General features: G+C 40.5%; 4 protein-coding genes across 11 annotated transcripts in view; 3 read left to right on the forward strand and 1 right to left on the reverse strand.

The window, feature by feature from the left end:
• Positions 1–1943: 1943 nt before the first annotated feature.
• Positions 1944–11306, forward strand: sinhcaf (SIN3-HDAC complex associated factor). Its single transcript, XM_037254724.1, has 6 exons — positions 1944–2077; positions 5833–5960; positions 6025–6124; positions 6294–6417; positions 6574–6724; positions 7057–11306. The coding sequence occupies exons 2-6, from the start codon at positions 5833–5835 to the stop codon at positions 7397–7399; spliced, it is 846 nt and encodes a 281-aa protein (XP_037110619.1). The 5' UTR covers positions 1944–2077; the 3' UTR covers positions 7400–11306.
• Positions 11307–12308: 1002 nt separating this feature from the next.
• Positions 12309–14793, forward strand: kxd1 (KxDL motif containing 1). Of its 3 annotated transcripts, none has more exons than XM_037255124.1 (5): positions 12309–12446; positions 12901–13066; positions 13252–13404; positions 13607–13653; positions 13873–14793. In XM_037255124.1, exons 2-5 carry the CDS (start codon positions 12969–12971, stop codon positions 14127–14129), a joined length of 555 nt encoding a protein of 184 aa, XP_037111019.1. In that variant the 5' UTR covers positions 12309–12446; positions 12901–12968; the 3' UTR covers positions 14130–14793. The 3 variants fall into 3 exon arrangements, with proteins under 3 accessions (XP_037111019.1, XP_037111021.1, XP_037111020.1); XM_037255126.1 differs by having other exon boundaries at positions 12317–12446; positions 12946–13066; positions 13873–14129; XM_037255125.1 differs by having other exon boundaries at positions 12329–12446; positions 12904–13066; positions 13873–14129.
• A 279-nt stretch (positions 14794–15072) lies between these two features.
• On the forward strand, positions 15073–19511 carry ergic2 (ERGIC and golgi 2). The gene is made up of 13 exons (XM_037254893.1): positions 15073–15388; positions 15494–15602; positions 15679–15725; positions 15995–16062; positions 16342–16382; positions 16529–16630; positions 17236–17328; positions 17494–17549; positions 17623–17721; positions 17801–17898; positions 18263–18425; positions 19001–19080; positions 19165–19511. Exons 1-13 carry the CDS (start codon positions 15283–15285, stop codon positions 19243–19245), a joined length of 1143 nt encoding a protein of 380 aa, XP_037110788.1. The 5' UTR covers positions 15073–15282; the 3' UTR covers positions 19246–19511.
• Positions 19512–22903: 3392 nt separating this feature from the next.
• The window catches only part of LOC119124303 (membrane-associated guanylate kinase, WW and PDZ domain-containing protein 2-like), a 75266-nt gene continuing 71102 nt past the window's right edge, over positions 22904–27067 (reverse strand). For 3 of the 6 annotated variants that reach the window (XM_037254079.1, XM_037254078.1, XM_037254081.1), the window contains exons 19-22: positions 26738–26957; positions 26296–26454; positions 25936–26074; positions 22904–24501 (exon numbers count right to left, since the gene is read on the reverse strand). In XM_037254079.1, the coding sequence (XP_037109974.1) occupies positions 23852–24501; positions 25936–26074; positions 26296–26454; positions 26738–26957 (1168 nt within the window). In that variant the 3' untranslated portion in view covers positions 22904–23851. Of the gene's footprint in view, positions 24502–25340; positions 25430–25935; positions 26075–26295; positions 26455–26737; positions 26958–27067 lie in introns of all 6 variants that reach the window. The other 3 variants (XM_037254083.1, XM_037254082.1, XM_037254080.1) reach the window with 2 other exon arrangements.

Raw genomic sequence — 27067 nt, forward strand, 5'->3', positions numbered from 1 at the left:
TGTGTTGTGGTATGTTATGATGCTCTTGTTCTTATTATATCGGCGCTGTTAACTTCACTTTTTTGTGTTGATCAGACTCAGAATATTCCAGGTCCACTTCCTTTCTTGTAAATATGGTTGCCTCATCTAATAATCTCTCAATATTGTGACATGTTTTCCAGTTAAAATACATCATACTTGTGTCCAAACTGTAGATTCTGATCCTGTGTATGGTGGTCCTACTGTTTGTATTATACATGAAAGTGAGAGCACCAGCTGGTAAAAACCACAAAAGTATTATACAGTGTTCCTTTTTTATCGGAAGGATATGTTTAGCAACTTTTGAAAAGAGTTTTCCATCCTCCCCGATATTTGAAACATATTGAAATGAATCCAAACGCAAAAATTTCTTTCTGTCAAGGAATCACTTTAGGGAAAAGGACTGGTTCGATTATTAAAATGCAAAGTGTGCAGTTGAAATCTACAGTAACTAAAAATGACGACACATTGAACATTAAAAATGTTCACCCAAACCATATCATTTCATCTGCAACTAGCCATGGATGTTAGTGGTTATAACTTTTCAAGCAACTCCTTTCAAACGCAGACAAGCAACACAACAGAACATACAGGCTTAATTGAGAGCTTAATTGCCCAGGTCATTTTTCAGCATTTTGGAGAGCTTAGTTGTCTTAGTTTACTTTTGCACAAAAATAATGAAAAAAACAGGAAGCTAAGAATAACTAGCAATTTTACTTTTAAGTTTAGTTTGCGACATTCTCTACCTCTTATTCTTGCTGTTCATTATGTTGTATCTCTTGAGAAGACCTCCATTCTGACCGGCATGTTGTGGAACAATGTGGTACTAGGCCGAAGCCTAATTCGGACTTGCTTGGGTCCTGTAAAACCGCCTAAAAGCGCTTGCAAAAATATCTGTGATACAGCGGTGGTTCCCTGTATCGCATTTCATTTACCAGTTAGGAAATGCTGTCTTTGTCCTGCACTGCCCCGCCAGCACTATGTAACCCAGCCTCTATTGTCATTTAAATACAGATTAGAGAGAGCAATAAATGAAGGTTATTTATGAAAATGTGACGTCACACATTAAAGTTACTAATGAAACAAGTGGAATGGATTGTTTTTTTCCCCTCATTGTTTACCTACCTTAAATTTGGTTGTGAAGTCCAGCAGTGTCTTGATTTACTGTACGAGTCAAATTTGTACCTTGACTGCGGATGAGTGACTTGGTGACAGTGCTGCAGACTGTCAGCAAGTTTTGATGCAATGCAGGAATCCATAACTAAGCAAAGGGTGATGGAAACCCATACATGAGGAAAGGATGCATTTGAGAATTGATTTGTCATGCATATTCAAATTAATGTGGATTTTTTTTTTCAATCAAATTTTAAAAAATAAATCCTCCGTGTATCCTGAATTGTTCTTGTTTTGCGAGGTAAAACAATTGCTTTACATTGAGTCGATTTTTTGTTTTGTTTTCAGACATATTTTGTTTTTACTCTGAATTATTTTATTATTATCAACATTAAAAAATAGTTTTTTTTAAAAATAATTTTCAGACATATTTTGTTTTTAATCTGAATTATTATTATTAACATTAAAAAATAGAGGCTTAAAATCTTTGCAAGAAATGTGGTTGTTTATCAACTTAAAATTAGGTACATATTGATGTAAAATACTTAGCACCGCTATCGCAGTTGAGCGGTCCGCTTTCTGCCATCTGGCGGGTCTGGAGTAAAGCAGGCAGCCCCGCCCCTTTGCCGACATTCTCCAATGTGCCCTAGCAACCGGGGCCGAGCCCCCAGTTCCCGCGCAACGTTCCCATCCTTATATGGGCATCAGAATGCAGACGCACGTTTACGTCACGATGTCGTTTATGCAAATGAACACGATTGAAGAATCATATCGAGGCCTCCAAAATGGAGGCGTGTTAGGGCGGCGCATGCGCACTCGTGTCCACAACTCTCCAGTCCGGCCCACAGGCGCAGACATCAACAAGAGACGCGTAGTCCCGTTTGAAAACACAAACCCTAGACGGAATACTACTTTTGTTCTCGCCAACTTTACACAACTTTGCAAGGTAAGCATTCAGTTTTTTTAATTTATTTTTTAAAATTATTTCAAAGCTGGTGGGTTTGGAGTCTTCGGACTCTTAAGCCATATAATTTTACAAACTCCTCCTGAGTTGTGCGATTTCCCTCCGTTCAACGGCCGTTTAACGCGTGACTCGCCGTTATGAGATTAAAGTTGGATTTGAAGTGAAGAAAAATGCCGAAAATGTCTTTTTGTTAAAAGAAGAAACTGATCTTGCTGTAGTCGCAACGCGTGCAATGGCTGTTGTTGTTCGTAGGTCGATGAAGCTGGTAACCGGGGCCGGGGGGGAGGGTGTTGTTGCGGGGCGGGTAAAGCAACCACTTCAAAATATCGATATAAGTCGTTTTTTACAATAGAATAGTTGCATAATTGTGTGCGTTTGTACGCTTAGGTGTACATTGTGGCGCTAGTGGGGCGTGTGTCCCAGCCAAGTTGGAGGAGCTCTCACGCCCACCCGTGTGCGGGAGCACGCGGCGGCAGGCTGTCAACAAAACAAGCTAACACGCACACATTGCTGTCCCCGGCAAATGTTACACTGAAAAAACAACAACATTGTTTCTCCTCCGCTAATATTTATTTGCGTTTAAGAACAGAAGGCTGTGCATGTTCCACGACGCTTTGAAGAAAAAAAGCATCGAAGTGGACGCTGCTAAAGAGTTCAAATTACACCATTACGTTTTCGTCGAGAGTGAAAATGTGTTAAATTTTCGACTGTTTGACTACTTGGCGTTGTAAAACGAAGTAAACGTCGTCGAGCACACCAAACAAAGTAGCCTAGTAGCGGTGCTTTTTTTTTTTTTTTTAAAGATGGGTGCGCATGAAGCACGTCGTGTGGCGTGCCATGCTGCCTCGGCCAAAGAGTGGGCGGTGGAAAACAAAATGACGGCTTGCACTTTTACGCTTAAGGAAACCAAGCTTTGATAGAGATAAAGAAGAGGTCGCGATAGTTTTGATGGTGATTTGTGGGACTTTTAAAACAACCGTGTGAGGGATAATTGTGTTAGTTTGCATCACATCTCCCTCCGCCACGCGCTATTTCCGCCGCCTTTCAAGTGTGTGTCCGTTGCCATGTTGAGTTACGTCACAGTACTGTAGCTGTTGCGGAGATCGCGTGCGGCTACGAAGATGCGCCACTCCGGAAACGAAGTGACAGCTCTACCTTGTAAATCGAGTACAGTTGCGCTTTGAATTAAGATCTTAATTTATTCCGCGACCGTGCACGGAAGTTAAAAAGTAACACGTATCTCAAACACTCTTTACCTTTTGAAAGCAATGGCCAGTGTACTTCCCTCTGAAATACGCACCAACAAAATTGGTTCAACATGCTTTATTTCAAATTTAAAAAATGGCACTCCTAAGCATAATTTTTGTTCTCATAATTCTGTACTTGTCTGCCATGTTTGGAGTACAGGTACAGATCGGAAGCACAAGTTGGGCAATAAGTGGAAAATGTAGAAAAAGTAGCAATGCATTTTAATTTGTTCACTTCGTTCCATTTATCATCTATCTATTCTTCCATCTATCCATCCAATCTTCAATAAGGTGTTCAGAACAAACATACATGTTAAAAATGACTGGCTGTTGGGCTAACCGTACTTTAATATGCATACCATTATACTGTGTAGGTTATAAAATGTTTTGTCTTAACAGAGCATAGTGGACAATAACAATACATTAAAAAAATTACCGTGAAAGAAAAGTCACTTTTCAGCATGGGATTGTCCGTAGAACAATGATAATTATTATTATTTGAACACTTTAAATCAATGTTGCTACTTATCCTGTCAGAACTATAAAGCAGTGAAGGTCAGAGATGCCCACAATTTTAGTGAGTTTACACTTGACCTTTACTTTATTACACAAGTTACAGGGGCTTTCCTCACAATAATTCTGACCTTCAAAATTAGATTTGACTTGGTGGGCTGCACACACGCAGGGTTCCCAGAAAGCCTTCAAAAGGAACTGAAGGCATTTATTAAGCTTGCATATTTCCCGTCTTAAAAATGTCACTCTGTGGTCGAATTGTGTCAGGGAGACAATATTGCTTTTTTTGTGTAGATAAGATTTAGGGAGTTTGCTTGCTGTTATGTACCTGCAACATGCCATTGCTGTCAAAACATGGCATGTTAATTTTAAATGGTATGGCAAAATATTGCACAAAAAAATCATTTTAATTATAAACTCCTACTACCTTTCAGTGAGTGATTGTGGCAGTAATTACCTTTATTTAAAGACATTCTTACAAATGTTTTCCATAAAAAAATAATGTAAATAATCTCATTCAAGTATGTGACAAAATAAATATCTTTGAAAATTTGCATTTGTGCCAACAAAACAAATTTAGTTTTTACATTTGCAATGCTGACTTGGCTAAAACAAACACCACACTTCAGATAGACTTCTCTTCTCTGCAATGTGAGACGAAGGTTGTGCTAATTTCATTAAATTATTTTGTTTTACCACTGTGTCACTCACAAAATATTAACAAAGTGCCCATATTTTTGTGAAAAAAAAAAGATTAACATATAATTGTACATTTGCTAAAATCACATTTGTCAAAGTAAAGGCCTGTAGTAAATATGTACAGTGGCCGGTTGAGCCAAAGCATATATTTCAAGTTAGAAGAACATCTAGTGGCACCCCACCTGACAAAAATGTCCCAAAAAGTGGACACGCAGGTACATTTTATACCATCTCCCATTCAAATGAAAAAACATTTTTTTCTGGCTCTCGCTGTTGTCATTGATAGATGAAAAAAGGCACATTATAATTGGACCAAATTTGGTTAAATAGTAAAAATACCCTCTTGATGTGTGGTCTAATCTAATGGCAGTTATTATAAGCATCTGTATTTTATTCGTCTTGTTGGATATCCACATCCGAGTGTGCTCTCTGTGCGCTGTGATATCTCTGTGACTTCATACTGTCAGAAGACCCCCTAGGATTGATGGGGGGAAAAAAACGCACACACACACTCTCAGTCCAAGGGGGGTGCGGCTCTGCGCGTTTTGCCGCAGTTGTGCTCATCATGTGCTGTTGAGACTCCAGTTTTGCCTAGCAACATAACGGCATCCCTCTACAGTGGGCGTGCTCATTGCATTCATAATCATGGTTGGACTTTTCAGTCCACGTCAATGCTCGCCTGCAGCTTGGGCGTGCGTGCCGTGTAATATTTTGGACTGGCCAAAACCAAGGCATGCATGCCGAGAACTCAGCATGGTGACATGATCTGTCTGACACGCTGTCTGACTGTTGACCTACTTCCCCCCCCCACCACACACGCATCCAACAACACCAGCCCATGTGGGTCACAGCAAGGGATGCAAAAAAAATTATTTAGGGCTTGGTTCGTGACTACGCATCCCGTTGTGGGATTAGTTTACACGTGAAACAAATACGATAAAATATTGGTCTGATTATGACCTTTGTTGGACTTACCTTAGTGCCCAATTATGATTTATCTCAGGGGATATATTTAATTTTATAGGACATGGTTTTACTCCCACCGCCTACCTGGGGTGATTTGACTTGAATTAGAATTATTCAAATGACTGATACTTAATTTATTGAGATGATGTGTCCTATATTGATGTATCTACACTAGGTGTTTTTTTTTTTAAACTTTATTTGTGTTTTCTAAGCACACATGGGTGTGTATTTGTCATCAATCAGTGTATTTTGTTGATGTCATTGAAAAGGTTACAATTTATAACATCTAACTGTGATTTCTTTTGCTCGCAGATGTTTGGCTTCCACAAGCCAAAAATGTACAGGAGTTTGGACGGCTGCTGCATCTGTCGAGCAAAATCCTCCAGCTCTCGCTTCACGGACAGCAAGCGCTACGAGAAAGACTTCAGGAGCTGTTTCGGGTAAGTGTAGAACAGAAAAAGTGAGAAAGTGTCACTTTTTGCCCCCTAACGAATTGCCTTGCAGATTGAGCGAAACGCGGTCTGGAGAGATCTGCAACGCTTGTGTGCTCCTGGTGAAGCGATGGAAAAAGCTCCCGGTGGGAACAAAAAAGAACTGGAACCACGTGAGTGTGACACCTCGGCCGAAACACTGCCAGAGCTAGGAGTTTCTTCCTTGGAGGCAGGGGGGTTGATCTCTGCTAGGGATGGGTGGAAATACACATTAAAAATAATCAATTAAAAGTCTGTGATATAGCGAGTGAACAGTGAAAGTTTCAAGTCTTGTCTGCGCAGGTGGTTGATGCTCGAGGTGGTCCCAGTCTAAGGTTGACCTCCAGGCCCAAAAAGATCAAGTCCATCAGCAAGAAAGCCCGTCCGACACAGATCAACAGGCTGCAGAAAGAGCTCAAAAGAAACAGTTAGTTCTACCTTCTGTACTTAAACCTGGCATGTAGCATGTAGTGTTTCTTTGCAAAGTGGCACTAAAACAAAATATCAGAATGAACCTTAAACTTTATATGGGAACTTAATTTGACCTGCTATGAACTTTTGGTGCTCTCTTATGCACCTTTAGATTCCGACGCACAAAGCACCACATCCAGCGCTTCCCCAGCTCAGTCTCCCAGCTACAGCAATTTGTCCGACGACGGCTCGGACACTGAGCTCAGACAAGGGTCTGGCCGCTCACCTGTCTTCTCCTTCCTGGATCTCACCTACTGGAAGAGGTACAGTCGTTTCAACTGCTCAAGCAGCGATTACAAAAAATGGTAACATCATGATTAATTTTTAAAATGTGAGACCGCACACTTGAAACAAAAGTGCTTTTTCAAGGGAAGTCAAATTTATTTATACGGCCCTTAATCACAAAAACGTCTTAAACGTCACATGGCCACAGTTAACAAATATTCTCAACATCCCCTGATCTCAACCTCCAGGAGGGCAAGAAATAACTCACAAAACCCCAACTGGGGAAAAATCTGAAACCTTGAGAAGGGACCGCAGTATTGGAGGATGTTTGTAAAAGATTGTTTGATGATTGCTTTTTTGTTTTGTCCAGACAAAAGGTGTGTTGCGGAATCATCTACAAGGGTCGCTTCGGTGAGGTTCTCATCGATCCCCACTTGTTCAAGCCGTGCTGTCGCAAGAAGCAGCAGCAGCAACAACAACAACAGCGGCACGAGGAAGAGGACGGGGATGAAGAAGAAGATGAAGAGGATGATGACGAGGTTGAGGAGGAGGAGGTGGAAGTTGAGGCGGGAGATGTGCCCGTCAGCCGCGTGACGTCCACATCCGAGGAGGAGCAGCAGGCAACGGAGACCACAATGACGACGGCGGCGGTAGCGCCGGCGGGGGCACAGGTATGCGTTACCGTGGTGACGACGTCAGAAGGAAGCTGGTAAAGTCACAAAGGTCTCCTACGCGCATTCCCCCACCCCGTCCTCCTCAAGCACTTGCAAGGCGCATCACGCTGCCTTCGGTGATTTAAAGCAGCTGAAGATCTTCTGGTCTTCTCTGTCAAAAGGCTAGAGATTTGTTTGATGTATTGGACCAGTGTTTCCCAACCTTTATTGAGCCAAGGCATAGACATGGTTAAAACAATCACACACATCCCACGATCAAAAAATGTAATGAAAGTGATGATACGGTATTGAGAAGTTACAAAGGAGTGTACATTTTCCAGAAAGTTTCCATTAAGATGGGCAATTTTTTATGATATATTCCTGTTTGGCAACCTTCCCTCTAAATCACAGCGGTGCCTTGTAATTCAAGTTGCAAATCAACTTACTCCATTGAAATGAACTGAAATGCCATTAATCTGTTCTAGCCTCCGCCCCAACAAACATGTTTGCAATCTGTATTTTTTTTAATTAGAGAAAACTACCGCTCTTTATTGTACTTTCTAAAGACATGAGAACATTAACTGGATTCAAAGAATTAAGCAGTTTGTGCTCATGATAAATCAATTGTGGCTCCCTCTGCTGTGCATGACTTGGCCACTGGGGGAAATTATGATAGTCATGCAGACACAAACAAAGATGATTTTTCACAAATGTGACTGACTTGATAAGTGGCACGAATATTGCTGACACAGAATTATATGCCTGTGATTATTGTTATATTGTCAGTCATTGTAAGCATTAAGATGAATTGAGTTGTTTCGGTGCTTTAACACTTTGTATGAGTCTCTATGTCAATAACTTGACTCTTATCTCATGTCACAAGTAGAATTGAAAGTACTTAAAGGCACCACTGTAACTTGGGATTGAGGGTTATTTGGGGGGAAATTACCACATTCATGCACATATACAAACATTTTGTTTTGCCATAAGGCATTTGTCCAAAACAACAACAACAAGCAGGACATTTCCACAGATTTTTGTTAGCGGAACTTCACAAAGTTAAAGTTCCCTATTAGAGCCAACCTTGAGTTTTGTATTGTCATTTTAACCACATAAACACATCCCTATTGCCACGGCATACTGGTTGGGAATCACTGTACTGTATCTGGCAGTTAACATACGGACTTTGATGTCTTTCGTCTTGTACTGAGTCTCACCTTTCTGACAAATGGACCATCTCACTTTTTTTTTTGTCTTTAGATACATGCTGGACTTTTAGTTTGCAGGTACGTTTAGATCCCACAATGCCATATAGTCAATCCTTGTATCTTCCCCAAGACCTCTGTGTTACTTTTAGGTTCATCAGCAACAATGTTGGATGTAAACCTCAAAAGAATGAGCATTTAGAGCACATTTAGACAAACACACACACAGCCCTTTTGTCATGAAAGAATTTAAGAGATTTTTTTGTGTTTCGCCTTCTATATGCGCCGTAATCCACCAACTATTCTGCTCATTTTCTTTGGTCACCCCACTCCCGTAATGTTATTCGGTAAAAGACGATTGAGATTTTTTTGAGATAGTGTTGATATGATTTGTCCTCACTAGTAGAAAAAGAGTTAAATGCACTAGTAGTTTTGTTCACTACTTTATGACAGTTGACTAGGACATCTATGTAGAACTAGTGAGGCAAAACTGACATCTGCAGGCTACTAGTACTACGAGTGAAATGATTATTAGTATGATTTTATTTCAGGGGCTTGCAGTCATCATCTAGTCTTGTGTGCAGTTTTGCCTCAGTGGTAAAATACAGTTGTCCTATTAGTTTGCCAAAGTTGTTTAACAAAGCGCATACTATTCAGGACCTTCAACTGGATTTCTAGGATCCTGAAAAAAAATCTCAAACAATGGCTTCTTCCTGTTCCAAGCGTAACTTTAGTGATACTCGCTCCGTCAAGAGTTGGTCTATGCCAACCGGATTAGTGTGACGTGTGTGCAAACACTGACTGAGCTGTGCTCCAGTTTGAAAGCAGGCAGGCCTATTCACAGCTTCAACAGCAAATGCACCAGCCTTACTCGCGCGTCTCTCTTCCTCTCTCGCACACACAACGTGCTTATAGTGTTCATTCCCAATCAATTTTGACGAACATGAGTGAGAGACAGAGGGAAAAAAAGGGCCAGTCGCGTTTATTTATTGTGGCCTCAGCAACACATAGTGCATTTATTTGCATAACTGGCAAAGCCCACTCATCCAAAAGACCCCCACGATCTGATGCATGAGTCGAATAAATTGCATGGCCTTATAGAAAGTGTAAATCTTACTTATTTTAATGCTTGTTTTTATTTTGGAGCAATTTCTCTTGATGAGATTATTTTTGTATGCAAACAGGAAAAAAAACAAATGTGGGAAAAAATGGAAGTGTCTTTGCATAACAATAACACACACACCACGACAGCAAAAACAGAGAATCAACTTTTCAGCAATATCGATATCAACCATTTCTGTCATTCCCCGGTCAGTATATGATGTAAAAGTAACTTTATACACGCTTCTGGAGAGCTGTTCCTCCAGTTCCATTTTCTTGATATCAATCTTAAGAGCCATGTACTAGTACACTAGTTGTCTTCACTAGGAAGACAATTTGGAACGCTATTAGGATATCTATTCTACTGTATCTCCTGTCAACTAATGACAGTATTTCCTCAAATATGAGTGTTCTTTTTTATTGGAGACCCCCCTTTTAAAATGAACATTATCGTCTATAATTTACCTAATAATCCATTTTAAGATTGCACTAGTAGACCAAAAGTGGCCCAAATGGTGACCCAAAAAAAAAACTTTACTACTGAGGCATTTGTGTTAGAGTAGTGCCATGAATTGTATACTAGTACATGGCCCTTAAGATGGATTTTGTTGATATCAAATACATGTTCTCATGGCTTTGGACACAAGCTCAAATTCTATACCAATGCTCTTGTATACCACAAATGTGTTGCGATACCTCCAGATATCATCTATTTTGTAAAAATCGGTTTGAGAGAGGTGGATTTTTTTGTGTATTTATTTTTTTCAACTTTTGACACTGCTCACTTGTGTAATAAAAGATCTTTCTATGATTTTACTTACCTAAATGTTAGGGACACCTCCAAGCGGCATGCAAACTGACCGAAAGTGAAATTTTCTTAATTTGTCTTTCTGCGTTTGCTTAATAACTGGACAAGTGAGCGTAGAAGATGACTATTCATCAAGTGGAAGCCAAAGCACATTAAAATTCCTCTCTTTTGCCCCCCAATGTCAAAAGCAATGCAGGTTTTCTAAGGACACTTGTGCTTGTCTGAGGTCATTTGTATGTATGTTTGTTGTTCTTAAAAAAAAAAAAAGGAAGAAAAAAAGAACACTAATATGACATTTCATGTTGTAGTCGGGAGGCAGCTGTTAGATTATGTATATATTACAATCTTGGGTGGGCCCTGAAATTGTTTGGTTATTTATTTATTTCATATTTATTTCTCTCTCGTTGCATCCCTGCTTCTTGAGTTGTAATACTTTCTCTGAATTCTTTCCATCTCAAGCGGCCGCATCGTGAACTTTAGCTGCGCAAATTCTCCCGTGAGATTTGCGGTCACATCAAATGACTCGGTTGTCCCTACTTGTGAAGTGTTACATATTTATTTCCTTGTCATTTGACTCGTGTACAACCTAACTTATTACCTGCCGTCATTACTTTAGATGTGTGTCACCGTAGACTGAGCAGCCGGTAGATTGCAACAGAACTGTATTCCACTCTCCCTGTTTTTAGTCCCGTAGCTTAGACGAAGATCACTAGGATCCACCGCGCTAGACTATGCATGTATTGTTTGCTTCGCATTTATTTCGGTTACACGTTAGAGGACGCGCTTTTGTATTTTTTATACATCATGTCCTTTTTTTACTTGTCCCTTAATAAAAGTAATTTTGTGAGTTTTATGGGAATGTTCTGTGTCAATTTGTCTTAAGAACACAAATCAGCAGTTTCAAGCAGGGGCAATTTCTAGTGTGCCCCAAAAATAATTTGTATTCTGTAAACCTCATTAAAATTTCACTGGTGGCTCTTCTGGGAAGGAATAAGTAAGAGATGTAAAGGTAGTTCATCATTGTTCAAAGTTATGTGTACTGTAATTGTGGAAAAAAGTCTTTATTCTAAGACTGGCTGCCAACAAGTGAGACAAAAGTCATTAAAGCAACAAAGACAATACGATATAATAAAGAACATACATATAACCCCACCCCTAATGCAGCCCTGCTGGGTGAGAGGCCTGGTCTGCTAAAGATGACATTTTGTTGACATCAAACCGTATATTTTCTTTTGATTCTATATGATATCAGCTGATGTTTGGTAAAGGTCACGCAGTAAAGGGTGCAAAAACAGAAAATAAATCCACAAAGATGAAAGGGATAGTTGCACAAGGCCTGAGATTAAACACAGTTGCCTATTTTTATTGCACACACCATATGCAAGATCCGGAGTAGGCTGACAGTCTGTGTGGTTAAAGTACTCATTCGTTCACTAAAAAGCACATTGTTGTATTGTGTTTTTCTTCATTTTTGGTGGACATTCTATTACGCCCCCCCCCCCATGCATTTTATTTTGAAGTGAGCAAACGTACAAACTCAGCGTAGAATAAATACTGCTAGTCCTTTTAGTAATTTTGAGAATGCCAATAATGATAATACATCATATTCTGATCATATTTGGTGCTAATGTTCATAGTGCCTTAAGAATATGTCGTAATTTACCACCTCCTTAATGTTTTAATTTTTTATGTTTGTGTGTGTGTATTTTTTTAAAGGCAGGTTACATCACGATTTAAGGAATGAAAGTCCATCGCAGACCGACGCATATGGAGGGTAAAGAAATGGCAGAACCTTTCTCTTTACTGTGTTTCCAGCAAAGAAAGGGAACTATACAAAAAAGAGACACCTCCGGATATACAACTCTCGTGACCGGAAATTATTAAAACACGGAAGTACTTTATTGTTTTGATTCTGCAGCCCCCTACCCGTTTTACGGTTATGCAGCCCGAATACGGAATTTTGTCAATATAGACATCTTCTGAGGAACCACAGGTAGATGTTCCTTTTTATTTTATTTTAGCGTCTATGGAAAGTCACCTTTACCTTTAGTTTAGGAACAGTGCTAGAGTCAAGTTGATGGGATATAACCCAAATAATAAATAAAGACGAATAGCATAACCTTGTCATTTTCTTATGCAGTATGTATAAAATATTCCGCACACATTTGTTCAATTGGCAGGTTTTAGTGATAGACTGTATATTGATTAAAACGAGACCAAGATATATCATTTTAAACATATTCCACTGCAATTGAGGCAACGTTGTTGCACAAGTGTTCACACAATCTCATAAGTGGGAATGTGTCTGTGTTCAAAACGAATCAATCACATCCAAACTCATGTTAAATCAGTCACCTCTCACCTGCTAGTAGCTCCCACTTGCCGTGCCTCTTGTATAAATCCAAATAAAGCAGTTGGTCTTTACTAATATTTTTTTTGCTGTTTAGCAGATTACTAAAAGTTTTGTATTGACACTGACTGGCATTTGGAAGTGCTCTGTATCTGGAGCCGCATCATGGTGGAGCCCACTGCCTCCGGCGTGTTCTGCAGCCGGATGCTGAGCATGGTCAATTCTGAGGATGTCAACGCTATCATCCAGGCTCAGCGACACATGTACGTCACAATCAGAACCGTCTTTTGTTTTAAGTTTTAATCTTTTAACATTTAAATTGGCTTACGAGTTACATTCTCATTTCTCACTTTAATTGTATATAGAAATGTCCACATTGAAACTCCTGTGCCATCACTCTTGAGTATTCACAGATTTTGAAAAACTTCATATATTCTTTTCCTATCAGGCTGGACCGCTTTGAGAAAACGAATGAAATGCTGATCAACTTCAATGTACTGTCCAGCATGCGACTACAGCAGATGAATGAGAGCTTCTTGCTCCACACGCGTACACTCGTCGAAATGAAAAAAGATTTGGACAGCATCTTCCGACGGATCAGGTTGGGTCATTTTAAAAGAGGTAGTCTGAAGTCCAGCCCTGGAGTCATTTGGTACTGGCTTACCATATAGAGCATTGTAATGATTACATTTAACACGGCCCACATAAACAGATTACAACATTTTTGCTCTCAATGGAAAAAATGGACATTGGTGATTTAAACATTCGACATTAAACATTAGTCTTTGTTTTTTCCCTTTCAGAATGCTAAAGGGGAAGATTGGCAAGCAGTACCCAGAGGCTTTCAGTAGTAAGTTAACAATTGTGTATCATGTCAAACAAACAATTATGATTTCCTATGGTAGCGTCGAAACCCAAAATGCTCAGTTACGCTAACACAGCAGTAAAGTCATAATTACACTACTAATATTTGGGTCAAATGGCAACATTCACCTCTGGGGCACTTAGCGGTCCCTCTATGTATTATTTCATTTTATTATTTAATTTAATTTAACTCTTCTTTGGCCAGACATCCACGAATCACCCATCTCTGTGGATGACGAAGATGACTTGGAACCTGCGCCGCCGAGCGGGGCCACCACTATCACCACGGCTACCCCGGGCCAGAGTTCGGATTCCTGCGACTCCAGTCCCGATGTGGTTTCGCCTGCTGCGAGCAGATGCTCCGAGGAGATCTCCCAAGAAGCGCTTGACACGCCTGCCTCAGACGCCCATCGCACGGCTGGCCTGCAGGATGAGGGCCCAGACTCTGTGCCTGCTGAGTAGCATCATGTTGTGCGTGGATAGACTTTATTACTGCGACACAACTTCAATGTTGTTGTTTTGTTGTTGTTTTTTTGCCACAGTGGTACTTTGATTTTGGAGTGTCCCATCCTCCATTTTTTGTGAACCCCTTGAATGGAGTGGGAAAAATGAAGTAGGTAAATTCTGTAACGTCATCACATTTGGGGAATAAGAGCCACAGTCGCTAATGCACTTTCAGCCGTTAATTGGGCGGGACAAGAGTCACACACAAATAGAAAATATGAACATGCATATGGAATTGCTCTAGGCCACAACTCATGCCTAGACGTTTTGATGTTATTCACAAGGCCATGCTCCTCAAAGGTACATATTAATACGACGGTACATTGTTGTATTTGGCATTTGCAAATTCACTGATTTTATAGGGGAAACCGATCCTCCATTATTTCTGATATCAAAGCTTTTAATTGGTGCCAAGCATCCATGTTGAACTAAGGGGTGGGGCTTCAGTAGTCAGAGTATAGCTTTGTTTAATAGAAAAAAAGATGTTTTGCCGCTATCTTGTGGCATCCACATGCGATTACAAAATGTTTTTGTAATTTTAGATTACACTTGCAGATTCTTGGTTTTAAACAGTACACTTGCTTGTTTGTCTTCATTAAAACATTACCGGCATTTCAATTCATGTAAGTAGGGGAATTTATTTCATATGAGTGAAATAAGTTAGGATTTTGGTCATAAATAAATATATTCAACTCGGTCTCTTTACTTTGAAATTTAAATTTGTTAAATTTAGTAGGCAGTGTGTACAAGTTGATCTTGTACTGCAAAGCCGTCAAAATGACAAACTATTCAGATGAGTCAACGACGCTTAGATAATAATCTTCAAGAATGTAGTTCTCTTAGGATCCACCCGACGGCGCTACGTCAAAACGTGTGTCGTTTTCATCCCAAAACAACGAGTCACAAAACCTGAGTGACGTATTCCTCCCTTTACTGTTTTTTTTTTACGATTCAGTTTAAATGAAAGCATGAATGTTGTACTTAACCGGCCAGATTAGCTTTCCTTAGCTATCTATTAAGCTGCCACGCTGATAAACGCCAGCACGTCAACTTGAAATAAAAATAAAAAGCACAACCAGCGACATTCGTTCACACCCGAAGTTACGGCAAGATGAGGAGACTGAGCAAAAAGAAAGCTTTAACGCTGGTCAGGGAGCTGGATGCCTTCCCCAAAGTCCCCGAGAGCTACGTGGAGTCGTCAGCCAGCGGGGGTACAGGTACGGCGGACACTGGATGCACTCATCACCACACATCTTAATTTATGGCAACATTATTAATTCTTTTTTTTTTTTTTTTTTTTTTGTCGTCGACGCTCCTTCCAGTGTCTTTGATTGCATTCAGTGCCATGGCTGTGCTCGCCTTCTTGGAGTTTTTTGTCTACAGGGACACATGGATGAAATACGAGTACGAGGTAGACAAAGATTTTAGCAGGTACCAACACCAGGAAGTCAGCTGTTTATTTTTTCTTCATGATATTGTACTTATACTACTGCTCTTTCTGTTCCAGCAAACTGCGGATAAACATTGACATCACAGTAGCCATGAGATGCCAGTGTAAGTAGTACTCGTTGTCAATCAATACATGAACATTTTGTTTCGTTGCAGACAAAAGCTCACATTAACCCACGGTAAATAAAAACATCTCAAGGCACAACACCACATAGTGTTACACACAGTCGATACACAAGTCAGTCATGTCTGACTTGTGTATCCACTTTGTGTGACATCTAGTGAAATACCATTTAATTGTTCTGCCTGTCAGTGTGTCCAAATATTTTGTATGTGTTTTTGTACACTTGATGAGAGTCAAATTTTGAATGCAGACATTGGTGCAGATGTTCTTGATCTGGCTGAGACCATGGTTGCTTCTGATGGCCTTAAATATGAACCGGTCAGTATCTCTGGTGGATTTATGCTGCTGGGTGGTTCAAGTGATACAATTGGAAATGTGTTATGAGAAATCTAATTATATTATATTTAGACTAATTGGTAGCAGATACTATTGATGAGCCTCATGAGAAGGTTGTTTTTAACTCCTTGAATCGGCTCATTATCATATACATCCGTGATGTGGCTTTATGATTCTCTCAATTTTAGTGCTTTGCTGGCACCTTTTGCGATCTGTATGTGTTGCAATTCTCCTTATGATTTCTTCTTTTTTCCAATTTAGGTCAGCTTTGAGCTGGCGCCCCAGCAAAAGATATGGCACATGTAAGTTGAGGTGATGATGACATCACATCGTTAGATTGTCTCCCCCCCACACACACACACACTTTTTTCTTAGCTGTGTGCTATTTTAAATATTTAAACATGGGTCAGTGCCTTCCTTGAATAATTTCATAAATTGTCTTTTACAGGACTCTTCTTCACATCCAGGAGCGTCTGCGAGTGGAGCACTCCCTGCAAGACTTGATTTTCAAGACTGCCATGAAAGGATCCCCTCCTGCTAAGTCCAAAAAGTACAGAATCCACCCCCCCAAAACTGTCATGGTCTTTCCGGGAGGTGTCGTGTGAAATTAGTCACTCCTGGAAGTCTTAGTAGAAGACTCAGTGATTCTCCCACCCATTTGGAAAAAAATAGATAAGAAACATTAATATTTTGTAAGTATCAAGCAGGAGCAGCAGCAGCAACAATCTCACAGAAATGCTCATGTCACACGATTGTGTCACTTGTTGCCAGGCAGAGTTCATGAGGCTAAAGCCAAACTACTCTGGGCCAATGGAAAACAAAAATGTACCAGTCACTGTGATTCCTCAAAATAACTATGAGACATATTTGAGTGTCTTTTCTGCACAAATATTATTCAAATTTAAAAAATGAGAGGCTTTGTAAACAATTGATAGCATTTAAATCAAAAGTGTTTGCCAAACAGCACGATATTGTTCAATTCAAATAGTTTGGTCTATGAAAAGATAGATGGATCAATAGAGAGTGAGACAACACTGGAGCTGTAGAGCATTAGTATTTAAAATGTGAATCACGGCTCAGTATTAAAAGTAAACTGCACATTGGAGAAAAAGCAATGTTGGGCAGTAAAAATGTGATTTTATATGTGTTCTACAGCATGGCTAGCAGCCCATCGCCGACAGCCTGCCGGATTCACGGACATCTGTACGTCAACAAGGTGGCTGGAAACTTCCACATCACTGTTGGAAAGTAAGGACACAACACACACAGGAATTAACCATGACTCATTTCTATCGCTTTATTCAAAGCACGTAACAAAGAATTATGTATGTCTGTGTAAACTGAGTTACGAGCTGGGTCATGGAATGAATTCAACTCCTAAGTATGAATATGAAACGTTGATGATGTGCGCAGGTCCATTCCTCATCCACGAGGCCACGCCCACCTTGCAGCTCTCATCAGCCATGACAGTGAGTTAATTTCTTTTCCACTTTGCAGTCAGTAAGCATTGATGCTATTCTCATGATTGTATTGGTGTTGCAGGTTTCAACTTTTCCCACCGCATCGATCATCTGTCTTTCGGAGAGGACATCCCGGGCGTCATCAGCACCCTGGACGGCACCGAGAAAGTCACGACCGAACGTAACGTAACACCTTTCCCCTCACGACTACTTTGATTGTAAGCTCTAACTTTGTTTATGTTTCTGTCTATTGTTGTTAGCCAATCACATGTTCCAGTACTTCATCACCATCGTCCCCACTAAACTCAACACGTACAAGGTTGTGGCTGACATGCATCAGTACTCTGTCACAGAGAGGGTACGCGGCCTCTGCTTTGTTTTGGAAGACGCCACGACTGGAGCATTCTGATCACTGCCTGCATGTTTTCTATCGTGTTTTCTCTGGTGTTTGCGTGTTCTCATGTGTGTGTTTCTGTTCTCATCTGTGTGTATTTTGTTCTCTTGGTGTGCTCTCCTGCTTTTGTATGTCTGTGTTGTTTGCTCCCATGTGAGCATTCATGTTGTGTGTTCTTGTGTGTATTCATTCCTGTGTATTTTTGTGTTTGTTATTGTCTGTGCATGTAAGTGAGTTCTCTCATTGTGTGTTTTTTTGTGTGCGTTTGGGATTCACGTGTGGGGGGTTCTTGTGTGTGTGTGTGTGTGTGTGTGTGTGTTGCTTGCAGGAACGAGCTATCAACCACGCGGCGGGCAGCCACGGCATCTCGGGGATCTTCATGAAGTACGACATCAGCTCTCTGATGGTGAAAGTGAGCGAGCAACACATGCCGCTCTGGAAGTTTCTTGTGCGTCTGTGCGGCATCATCGGAGGCATCTTCTCCACCACAGGTATGCCACTCGCTGGGTAATATGCTTTGTGAAAACACTTCAATGTTGAGATGAATATTTTGTAATAAATTTATTGTATTATTTTTAATAAAGTGTAATAAACTCTTCAAGTTAAGGCATTTTGTAATTATGTTCATGTATTTAAAATATTTTTTTAAGTCACACTGTTTTCTCTTCTGGTTCATTTGATGTAATATTTTTAAAAATAATTTGTAGAATTTATGTCAATCATTTTGTAATTTTCAGATTAATTTTGTATATTCAAAACTGTTGTGCAACTGAGGCATTTTGAATTTTGTTGTAATATTTAAATAAAAATATTTTAAACTATTTAAACAATTTACAAATGTTAAAGTAGTTATTTCAATATTTCAAATTATTCTGTTACATTTTTATTGAAGATTGAATACATTATCTACATTTAGTTGTAAAAATAATTTAAAATGTATTTGTCTTTTGTGTGATGAAAATGTAAACATTGAAAATATTACCACTAGCACATTAAATGTATTTTTCATGAACCTCATGAATAGCTTGAATGAAAATTAATTGATTTTTGCTTCCGTGTGCCGCAGGCATGCTGCACAGCGTGATGGGCTACTTTGTAGATGTGGTCTGCTGTCGCTTCCAAACGGGAATCTACAAACCTCTCAAGGTGCTCGTCTCTAGCTCATTACAAAGCTACTCTTTTTTTGTGGTCCATTTTATCCTCATTTTTCAAGTGTTTTCGTCATTCCAGGAGCATCCTGTGCAAATGCAACACGCAAAGGAGCAAGCGGCGCCCCCTGCTGACCCGAACTTGACTCAGCCAATGAGCTGACATCAGATGCCAACTTGAGTATGGAAAGCCATTTGACTTGAGCATTTATTGTTTCCATTCATAATTCGGGCCCACTAGAAGGATATCAAATGAATGTGCAAATCATTCTTACAAACAAACAAACAAACAAACCACTCAAATACATTCTTAATTACTTCATGTACATTAGATCGCTTTAAAGACAAACATTAAATTTTGAGAGAAAAAAATACCACACAAAAGATGCCTATGTGTAAATGTTTATTAAATAAAATCTCTCCACTCGATTCGTCGTCATTGCCTCTTATGTATAGGGTCACGTCAAAGTGTCTCTTTTAGACCACGTCAAAAGTTTGACAGTATTTCAGAATATCTTTCAGTAAACAAGTTTTTTTTTTGTGGGTGTTTTTTTTCTTAGCAAAATGTAATATATCCGTACTGTCGCATTTCATAAAAATAGTTCACGTCTTTGAAACTACAGTATCAATGATACAGTAAACCATAGTTGTAGGAATACAGCTGTACAAGGTGAATAAGTACTCGGTTAACACTACACAGGTACTGTATACTTGATGGGATCATGAACATGCCGTTGTTGTTCACAGAGAGGTGGCTTCTTTTTTTTTTTCTTGCCTTCTTCATTTTCTTTATACAAAAATGACTCACAATAGACAAGCCGGACGCGAGAGAGCGGAGCTGGAGGACATATTCAGACCATTTACTCAATAATCCTCAATTTTGCTTCATAAGAAGTGATAATCAGGCTGGATCTTGCAAGTCTTGGACCATTGCCAGAATGTAGTCGGCATGTGACATTTCACACTACACATCAACATACTGTATCTTCACTGTTGGGCGGGAGCCTATGTCAAAATTTGATCAAAAATCAACACTACTGGTCAGTCCAACATGGGTCTTTTTTGTTTTTACAAATTACTGTGGTGCCTCGAGATATGAGCTGTTTGAACTATTTATTTGTTTTGCTTGGATTTGTGGTCAAAATTTTGAATTACAAGCAGCACAAAATGCAAAAAAATGTTACAAATAATTTTACTCCCAGTTTAAGTCAATTTGTGCATTAAATAGATGGATTTAAAAGCGCCTTTCTTTCACTTAATGGTAACGAGGCAAAAATGTGAGACAGGCTAACATATAGCATTTATGTCGCAGTTATAAGACTTCAAACAATAAATAGTTTAACACAAATGGTGCATGAACACAGAAAATATTTGTTTAAAAAAACGTGTCTTAAAGTAGTTGCATCAATGTTTCTTTGCATTATGCTGCCCCCTAGTGGCCAAAAGGATGATTTGGGATGTGTGTCGAGTTAAAAGCTTGGTCACGCAACAAATCTTCTCCTATATCAAGGCACCACTTTATTAATGACTAAAGCATTAAGCAAATGCTGCTACAATGTTTTATAACTGATTTTTTATACAGAGCAATAATTGATGGTTGGGTTTCATAGATGATAAAAAAAAAAGCCTCAATTGTAACTGGAATTGAAACCCTAATTGATCCCTCATGGTTAGGCCAAGGTTAATGCTACTTTGTGCCCTGATGTTTGTCAATATGACATTGGAATGCCATGAAAGAATTTAAGCTGATGCTGGCTCAGACTCACATGATGCCAATCAAGTCACCATTAAAGCCCCACATGAATAGACACCTTGTTGAGGGAGGGAACAAGACTGCAAAGTGGGTTTCTTCGCGTTTTAGCTCAGACATAATATTGCTGCAGACTAAAGCATGAGAAGAACAAAGGTGATGAAAAAGTCAGCGGAACCTCCAAGGTCCAACATAAACTGGTTGGTTGGCATTTCAAAACAAATTTGTGAGCAGTAACGAATATGGTCATAGTCGCGGGCTCCCTCTAGTGGCATTGGGAAGAATCTATGCCTATTGAACCTATTAGTACACTAGCGTTTAATCTTTTAGAACAGTTTTGTAAAAAATAACATTTATATGAAATACATTTTAAATGAATCATTACTTAAGTTTTTTTTAAATTTCCAATTTCTTGTCAAATTTGATTTACTCTTGTCACTTAAGCAGCAAAAAATAAAGCAGAACAGACGCCCTTGGAGGCTCCTCTGTGAAATGTGTATTGAACAGGGGGTGCAAAAGTATTACTTTGAAAAATATTTTTCAGATAGCCATGGCAATAGCTTAGAGTTGTATCTTGAATGAACTTTGTATAGACCAATCGTGTCAGTTATGAATACTGTCATGTATGAGTCAGTGACGTGCGGTGAGGTTCATGACTGGGGAGGCACATTATTTAATTTGAACTATTTTAATTAAAATCTCATATCAGCAGTCTTCACACATAAAAACACTCAATAAAGCACATGGAATCAAAAACTTGTTTTCGATCGTGCGTACCACTCCGTTTGAAAAAGACATGCTCCTAAGTCCCGTTGTCCGAATCTAACCTTTTAACACCGGAGTTGCTCTTCCTTTACTGATGACCTCCTGCTTCGACCGAAAATCAATCGTTGAAAATCGTTTGGATATGTAATCCTCCATTGTAAAACGAAATGTAAAAACGGAAAAACAAAACAAAACGAATGTAAAACGAAACAAATGGACGACTGCTCCTCAGTTGTTCACTGTAAATTTGAACTGGGGATCTCTTATTCTACAGGTAGGCGCATGAAGCATCCCGGGGATCACTAGCACCCCCTGCCATAAGGCTGGAGAACCTTTTTTCGTAGCCTCCGTAAGATCTCCGTAAGATCTCTTTTCAAAGCCGTTTTGTTCATCTAAAGAAACACGACGTTACAGACCGATAACAAAAAACACAAGATATTATATACACCAGCTTAACTACGGATATTAGTTAATATAGCCACAGTGTTTGAACACTTAAACAGCGACATAGAGACAGACAGCAGTTCAGCCTAACTGCATAGCCTGTCAACATAGGCAGCCGTGTGATTACGCAATCCTCAGAGGAGGCTAAACAAGAAGTTGGCTCCTTCTAGCGAATCGTCTTCGGTTTTAAAATAATTATAAAAATTCAGCGATTTTGTTTCAAAATGATACAAAATTATTGAAATTAAAAGGAAAATGACTTTATAATAAAAACAATTGAATTTGGTTTTCCCCTTTTCATAATGGCCGCACGTCCCTGGTATGAGTGACAAAAAACAATTAGTCCTTTTTTACTCTGGTAAGTACATTTTTGAATAATGTATGTACATAAATCATTTCTATAAGACGTTTAAGCAACACTTTTACTTTTACCAGTCATTATTTGTACTTCTATTGAACTACTAGTGGGTACTTTTGCCACTTGGTAAATTGTAGGTTTTTGTTAACATGACTAAATAAATATTTGTTTTCTTTGTAAAAACTGTTGTTCTACTTTTGCATCCCCAGCTTTATGATTAGCAGCAATGCTACAGGCCGTGTTCCAACACTGTCTTGAGTTGACAACAAGGCTGATATGCGTGTGCACTGTGCACGCTTGTTGCGGGCCGTGCGTCCCCAATTTGTCTGCGTGGGTTTTGAGTAAGGCACTCTGCCCCCTCCTCCTTCTCGCCATTTTGCTCATAGATGCCTCTCTCCCACAGTGATGTGGTGCACGTAGCACAGTTCAAAGTCTTTTAGAAGTGGAATGAATGATGCTGTTTTCCTTGTTAGTTTTGGCACACTGAATAAAGACATAGGAAAAGTCCTTTGAGCATTTATTCCGTATCCTTGGTATCCATTTTAAGGTCAGTGTACTAGGATTAAGGATTTGCTCAAAGGATTTTCCATGAGCACAACGCCACTCTGCACAATGGTTAACGTTTGCTTGTTTACATAACGCAGTGTAGTAGTGTGACTTCTTACCAAGCCTGCTGTCACGAATGTAAAAAAAATGGAGGAGAAAGTGGTCCTCGTACGTGTTTTGGGAGTCCCATGCACGGGTCGCCATTTTGCCCACATGTCCTTGATATGTTGTCATAGTTGAGGCCCGGGACAGGACAATCGATCCTAAATTACTCCGTTTTTTTTTTTTTTAATCTCCTTCCTCTGCTTCTTTACAATGACAAATGTACACATTTTTGACATCATTTACAGTATATGATATATATTTGTTAGGCATGTGAGGAGTAACAATGGATGCACTTCTAGAATAGTGATTCCCAACTACTGCTAGTTATGCAATTTCACTTTTGTGGTCTGAATATTAGTGTTAGCACATTGCCTCACAGTTCCTGTAAGGAGTTTGCATGTTCTCCATGTGACTGCGTGAGTTTCCGCCGAGTCCAATCTTTGTATTAAGCATTTTGTGTCAGATATTTACGGTTTGAACAATTGATACGAGCGATTGTAGATATTTTTTGGGGGAGTCAACTATTGTTCACGGCAGGGCTCTGTCCTTGTCTCACGCAAATTGTTACTCAAGGTTGGGAAACACTGCTCGAGAAGTTTCTCTGTTTTCAATAAGAAATACTAAATGCAGTCTTTTGGTGTACATCATCGGGCTCCTCACTACGTTACAACATGTGTGAGAGTTGGTCAGCTTTTTAAGGTGGCGGGTGTAATTATCCGACAGTAAAACAACATAACTTGAGGAATAGATGAAGGAGAACAAACGGCGGCGGGTCGGGGCTGACAAAAAAGCCGATCCTGTCTACCTGCTGACAGTGGAGGTCCAGGACCTCAGGGTGCCGGGCAGTTTATCTGGCCCTGGGATGTTCCAGGGCCCCGGGGAGGTGGCGGCAACTCTCCTGGCAGGGGGCTCCTCTGCGCTCTTGGCGTGGCCCCCGGAACGCTCCTCCTCTCTGGGGTAAACCCCTCTGGACAGCAGCCTCTCCTGGAGGCTGGCGTGGGCGTCTCTGCTGACCAGAGAGGCTCCGTTGGGAGTGACGCTCACGTAAGGGTCCCACAGCCAGAGAGCGCCCGCCGCCTGGGTGCCCGGCCCCTTTCTGCCACAGCGGGGGGAGCAAGCGTCCCTCTGCCTCCCAAGGATGGTTTTGGCAGGCAAAACTCGAGGCTGCTCGATGCCCAGCCCGCACTCAGCCTCTCCTCCCTGCCCCCTGATCATGCACTTCTGCTGGGTGGACCTGCCACCTGCGGCCCCTCGAGCCGAGGAGCCGTGGTCCGTCACCTGTGGAGCTTTATCGGTTGCCATGCACGCTGCGGCCTCTAGAGGGAGCTGATGAGGGGAATCCAGGGATGCGGCTGAATGGGATGGAGGCAATGGATTCTGGTGGGCTTCGAGGGTCACTTCCGGCAGGGTAGAGTGGATTGTAGAAAGGGAATCCCAGGGGCCGCCACAGTCTGTTGAAGACAAGAGAAATTGTTAAAGGATGATCTCAGAGAAGGGATACAGCAACATCATTCACTGAGGTCATCCAAGATTCCTTATTCTGGGGTTTTCCAAAATACGGGCAAATCCAAGTTTGGAGTTGCACGCCTTCAGTGCAGTGCCACACGACATGCTGGACATCACTGAGGTTTACTGGAAGACAGGTCATCAATGGACGTAACATTGTGGAAATAAATAAACAAATGCATAAATAAAATAAACATGCAGCAGAATGAAGAAGAAGAGGCAGAGAAACTTCGGCACTAAAACTAAACCCCTGTAATAGACAATCGTATGGTTTGTTTGCATATGTTGCTGTGCTGTGTGTGTTCGAGTAGCAATTGTTTGAAGGCTTATTATTATTAGCATCACATCTACTGTATGCTAATTTCAGCTTGGCTCTTTGGTGTATCATGTATATGTTAGCATTAAGCTAGCAGACGTTCATGATGAACTATTTAATGTTAAAATATGCGGCCGAGTCTCTTTTGTTTGTGAAGTGTCAGTTTTACTGTAAACTTAACAAATAAAGATAAAAAAAAAAATCTTTCCTATTATTTGGAGAACTGCTAAGGGATACTTTAAAAAGAAGTCTGTGTGTGTTTTAAAAGGTTTAATGGCAGTAAAATGTGTGGGAGAGATAGTCCTATTAAAATAGTTTCAAATAATCTCTATATCGCAGATTTTCGCCAATAAACAAACACGTCGTTGTGCATTACCACATGATCATGCCAACACACACACTGCATCGCACGACTCCACATGGCAACAAGACGAGAAGAAAAGAGAAGACATGCAGTTTTGCACAAACCGTGTCTTTAGAGTGGCCCATTAGGAAGAAATAAGGGGAGCTTAGTGTGTCACCTTTCATGCACATGGACAGGTTGGAAGGTACCATTCCTGAGGGAAGGCAAGTAAAAGCCTATATGCCAATCGTTCGACTTCAAGCGTAAACATGTTACAGAGAGAGACACAATTAATGGCAGTAGGAGGTTAATATGCTTGTTAATGTGATCTGGACTAAAAAGCCTCTTTGGACGTATACACTACTCACAAGTTAGGAATACTCAGCTTTCAGTGCACTTTATTTGAGCCCCAAACCTTTTCATGTGCGTGTCCAACTGCTGAATGTTTCAGTAGTTATTGCATGGCTTAGGTGTCTGATACACAAACAGTTCGACTTCTACGCCTATCTGTGACTCTTCTAGTCTCTCTCTATCTCTGCTGTAACTTGTTAATGAGACACACTGGAAAAGTCACAGAAAGTTTTCAGACAGTCAAATTAAATTCACCTGTAAAAGTCATGGAGCATTTTAGGTTCAGGGTGAAATTGAATATGCCAAATCTTTTGGGAGTAGTGTAAAAGTGAGTTTGACAGAAAGAGAAGATTTGAAAAGAAGACCCACCGTATTCAGGCACCTGTCCCGTGCCTCTCTTCAGCAGCAGTCGGACCCTCCGACCCCCCGCCTTGATGAGCTCGATGGCCCGGGCGTGAGTCATGTCCCTGGTGCTGTCCCCGTTAATCTCGATGATTTGATCCCCAACCTGAAGACCACATAGACACACACAGAAGCAACCTTGGTCATATTTTACACATGCGTGGAAAGGTGTCGCTTTATTTACAACAAAACATTACATGAAAAGTATTTCTTTTTTGGGGGGGAATTTGTGGATTCAATATTTCTGTATTACACATGTGTAATATTTGTCATATCTTGCTAAGTGAGATCATGCGTCATATTTTAAGTAAACCTCTGCATGCTCACCCTCATCCTCCCGTTCCGGATGGCAGGACCGTCCTCAGCCAGGCGCAACACAAACAGGTCCATCTTGTATTCTCTGCCCCCCCGGATACTGAAACCAAAACCTTTGGAGCTTTTCTCTAGCTCCACTGTGAAGTAATCAAAGTCCTGCAGAGGGGGGATCTTCAAAAAAAAAAAAAGTCATCATAAAAGCGCAGCAGGTAGTAGCTGGAACATATTGTGCAGACACTGCACAGTGAAAGCAAATGTAGTAGTGCACCAACACCTGTTCTACTCAGAGACAAACCATTTCAAGACCTTAATCAATCCATCCATCAACCTGAGTTTCTAAACAGCAGTTGGCACAAAACCTTCAAGCTTCTGCTAAAAACAAAAAATATGTCATAAAAAGACTACGAAAACATCTCCGTGGGTGTTCAGACATTCACATGAGTGATTCTGATACCTGTGGTCGAAACTCTGCGGCGATCCCCAGCGGAAACTGAGCAGCCGCCGTGTGCTGTCTGAAGTCCAACAGGCCGGGCGGGTGCCGGTAGTCCAGCGTCGGGGGCTGCCGGTAATCAGTCACCGGCGGGTGGCGGTAGTCTACGGGTGGTTGCCTGTAATCAGTGAACGGAGGATGGCGGAAGTCAGGTTTCACATCCTGTCTGGCTTTAACCTCAGACCTGTGAGGAGGGAAAAAGTAACACAATCTGAGAGAGTTTTGTTTGAAAGACAATGTGTACATAGTATTCACAGCGCTCCACGGTGACACGAGATGGATTGCGTGAAACAT

The sequence above is a fragment of the Syngnathus acus genome, chromosome 6 (assembly GCF_901709675.1).
Source record: "Syngnathus acus chromosome 6, fSynAcu1.2, whole genome shotgun sequence".
Taxonomy (NCBI): Eukaryota; Metazoa; Chordata; class Actinopteri; order Syngnathiformes; family Syngnathidae; genus Syngnathus; species Syngnathus acus.

Excerpts from the sequence above, each read along its gene's own strand:
- ergic2 (XM_037254893.1), top strand. The coding sequence starts at position 15,283 with ATGAGGAGACTGAGCAAAAAGAAAGCTTTAACGCTGGTCAGGGAGCTG. Across the intron at positions 15,726-15,994 it reads AGTAGCCATGAGATGCCAGT|ACATTGGTGCAGATGTTCTT; the intron begins GTAAGTAGTACT and ends TTTTGAATGCAG. Across the intron at positions 16,631-17,235 it reads CCTCCTGCTAAGTCCAAAAA|CATGGCTAGCAGCCCATCGC; the intron begins GTACAGAATCCA and ends TGTGTTCTACAG.
- kxd1 (XM_037255124.1), top strand. The coding sequence starts at position 12,969 with ATGGTGGAGCCCACTGCCTCCGGCGTGTTCTGCAGCCGGATGCTGAGC. Across the intron at positions 13,405-13,606 it reads AGCATCTTCCGACGGATCAG|AATGCTAAAGGGGAAGATTG; the intron begins GTTGGGTCATTT and ends TTTCCCTTTCAG. Across the intron at positions 13,654-13,872 it reads GTACCCAGAGGCTTTCAGTA|ACATCCACGAATCACCCATC; the intron begins GTAAGTTAACAA and ends TTCTTTGGCCAG.
- sinhcaf (XM_037254724.1), top strand. The coding sequence starts at position 5,833 with ATGTTTGGCTTCCACAAGCCAAAAATGTACAGGAGTTTGGACGGCTGC. Across the intron at positions 6,125-6,293 it reads CAAAAAAGAACTGGAACCAC|GTGGTTGATGCTCGAGGTGG; the intron begins GTGAGTGTGACA and ends TTGTCTGCGCAG. Across the intron at positions 6,725-7,056 it reads GATCTCACCTACTGGAAGAG|ACAAAAGGTGTGTTGCGGAA; the intron begins GTACAGTCGTTT and ends TGTTTTGTCCAG.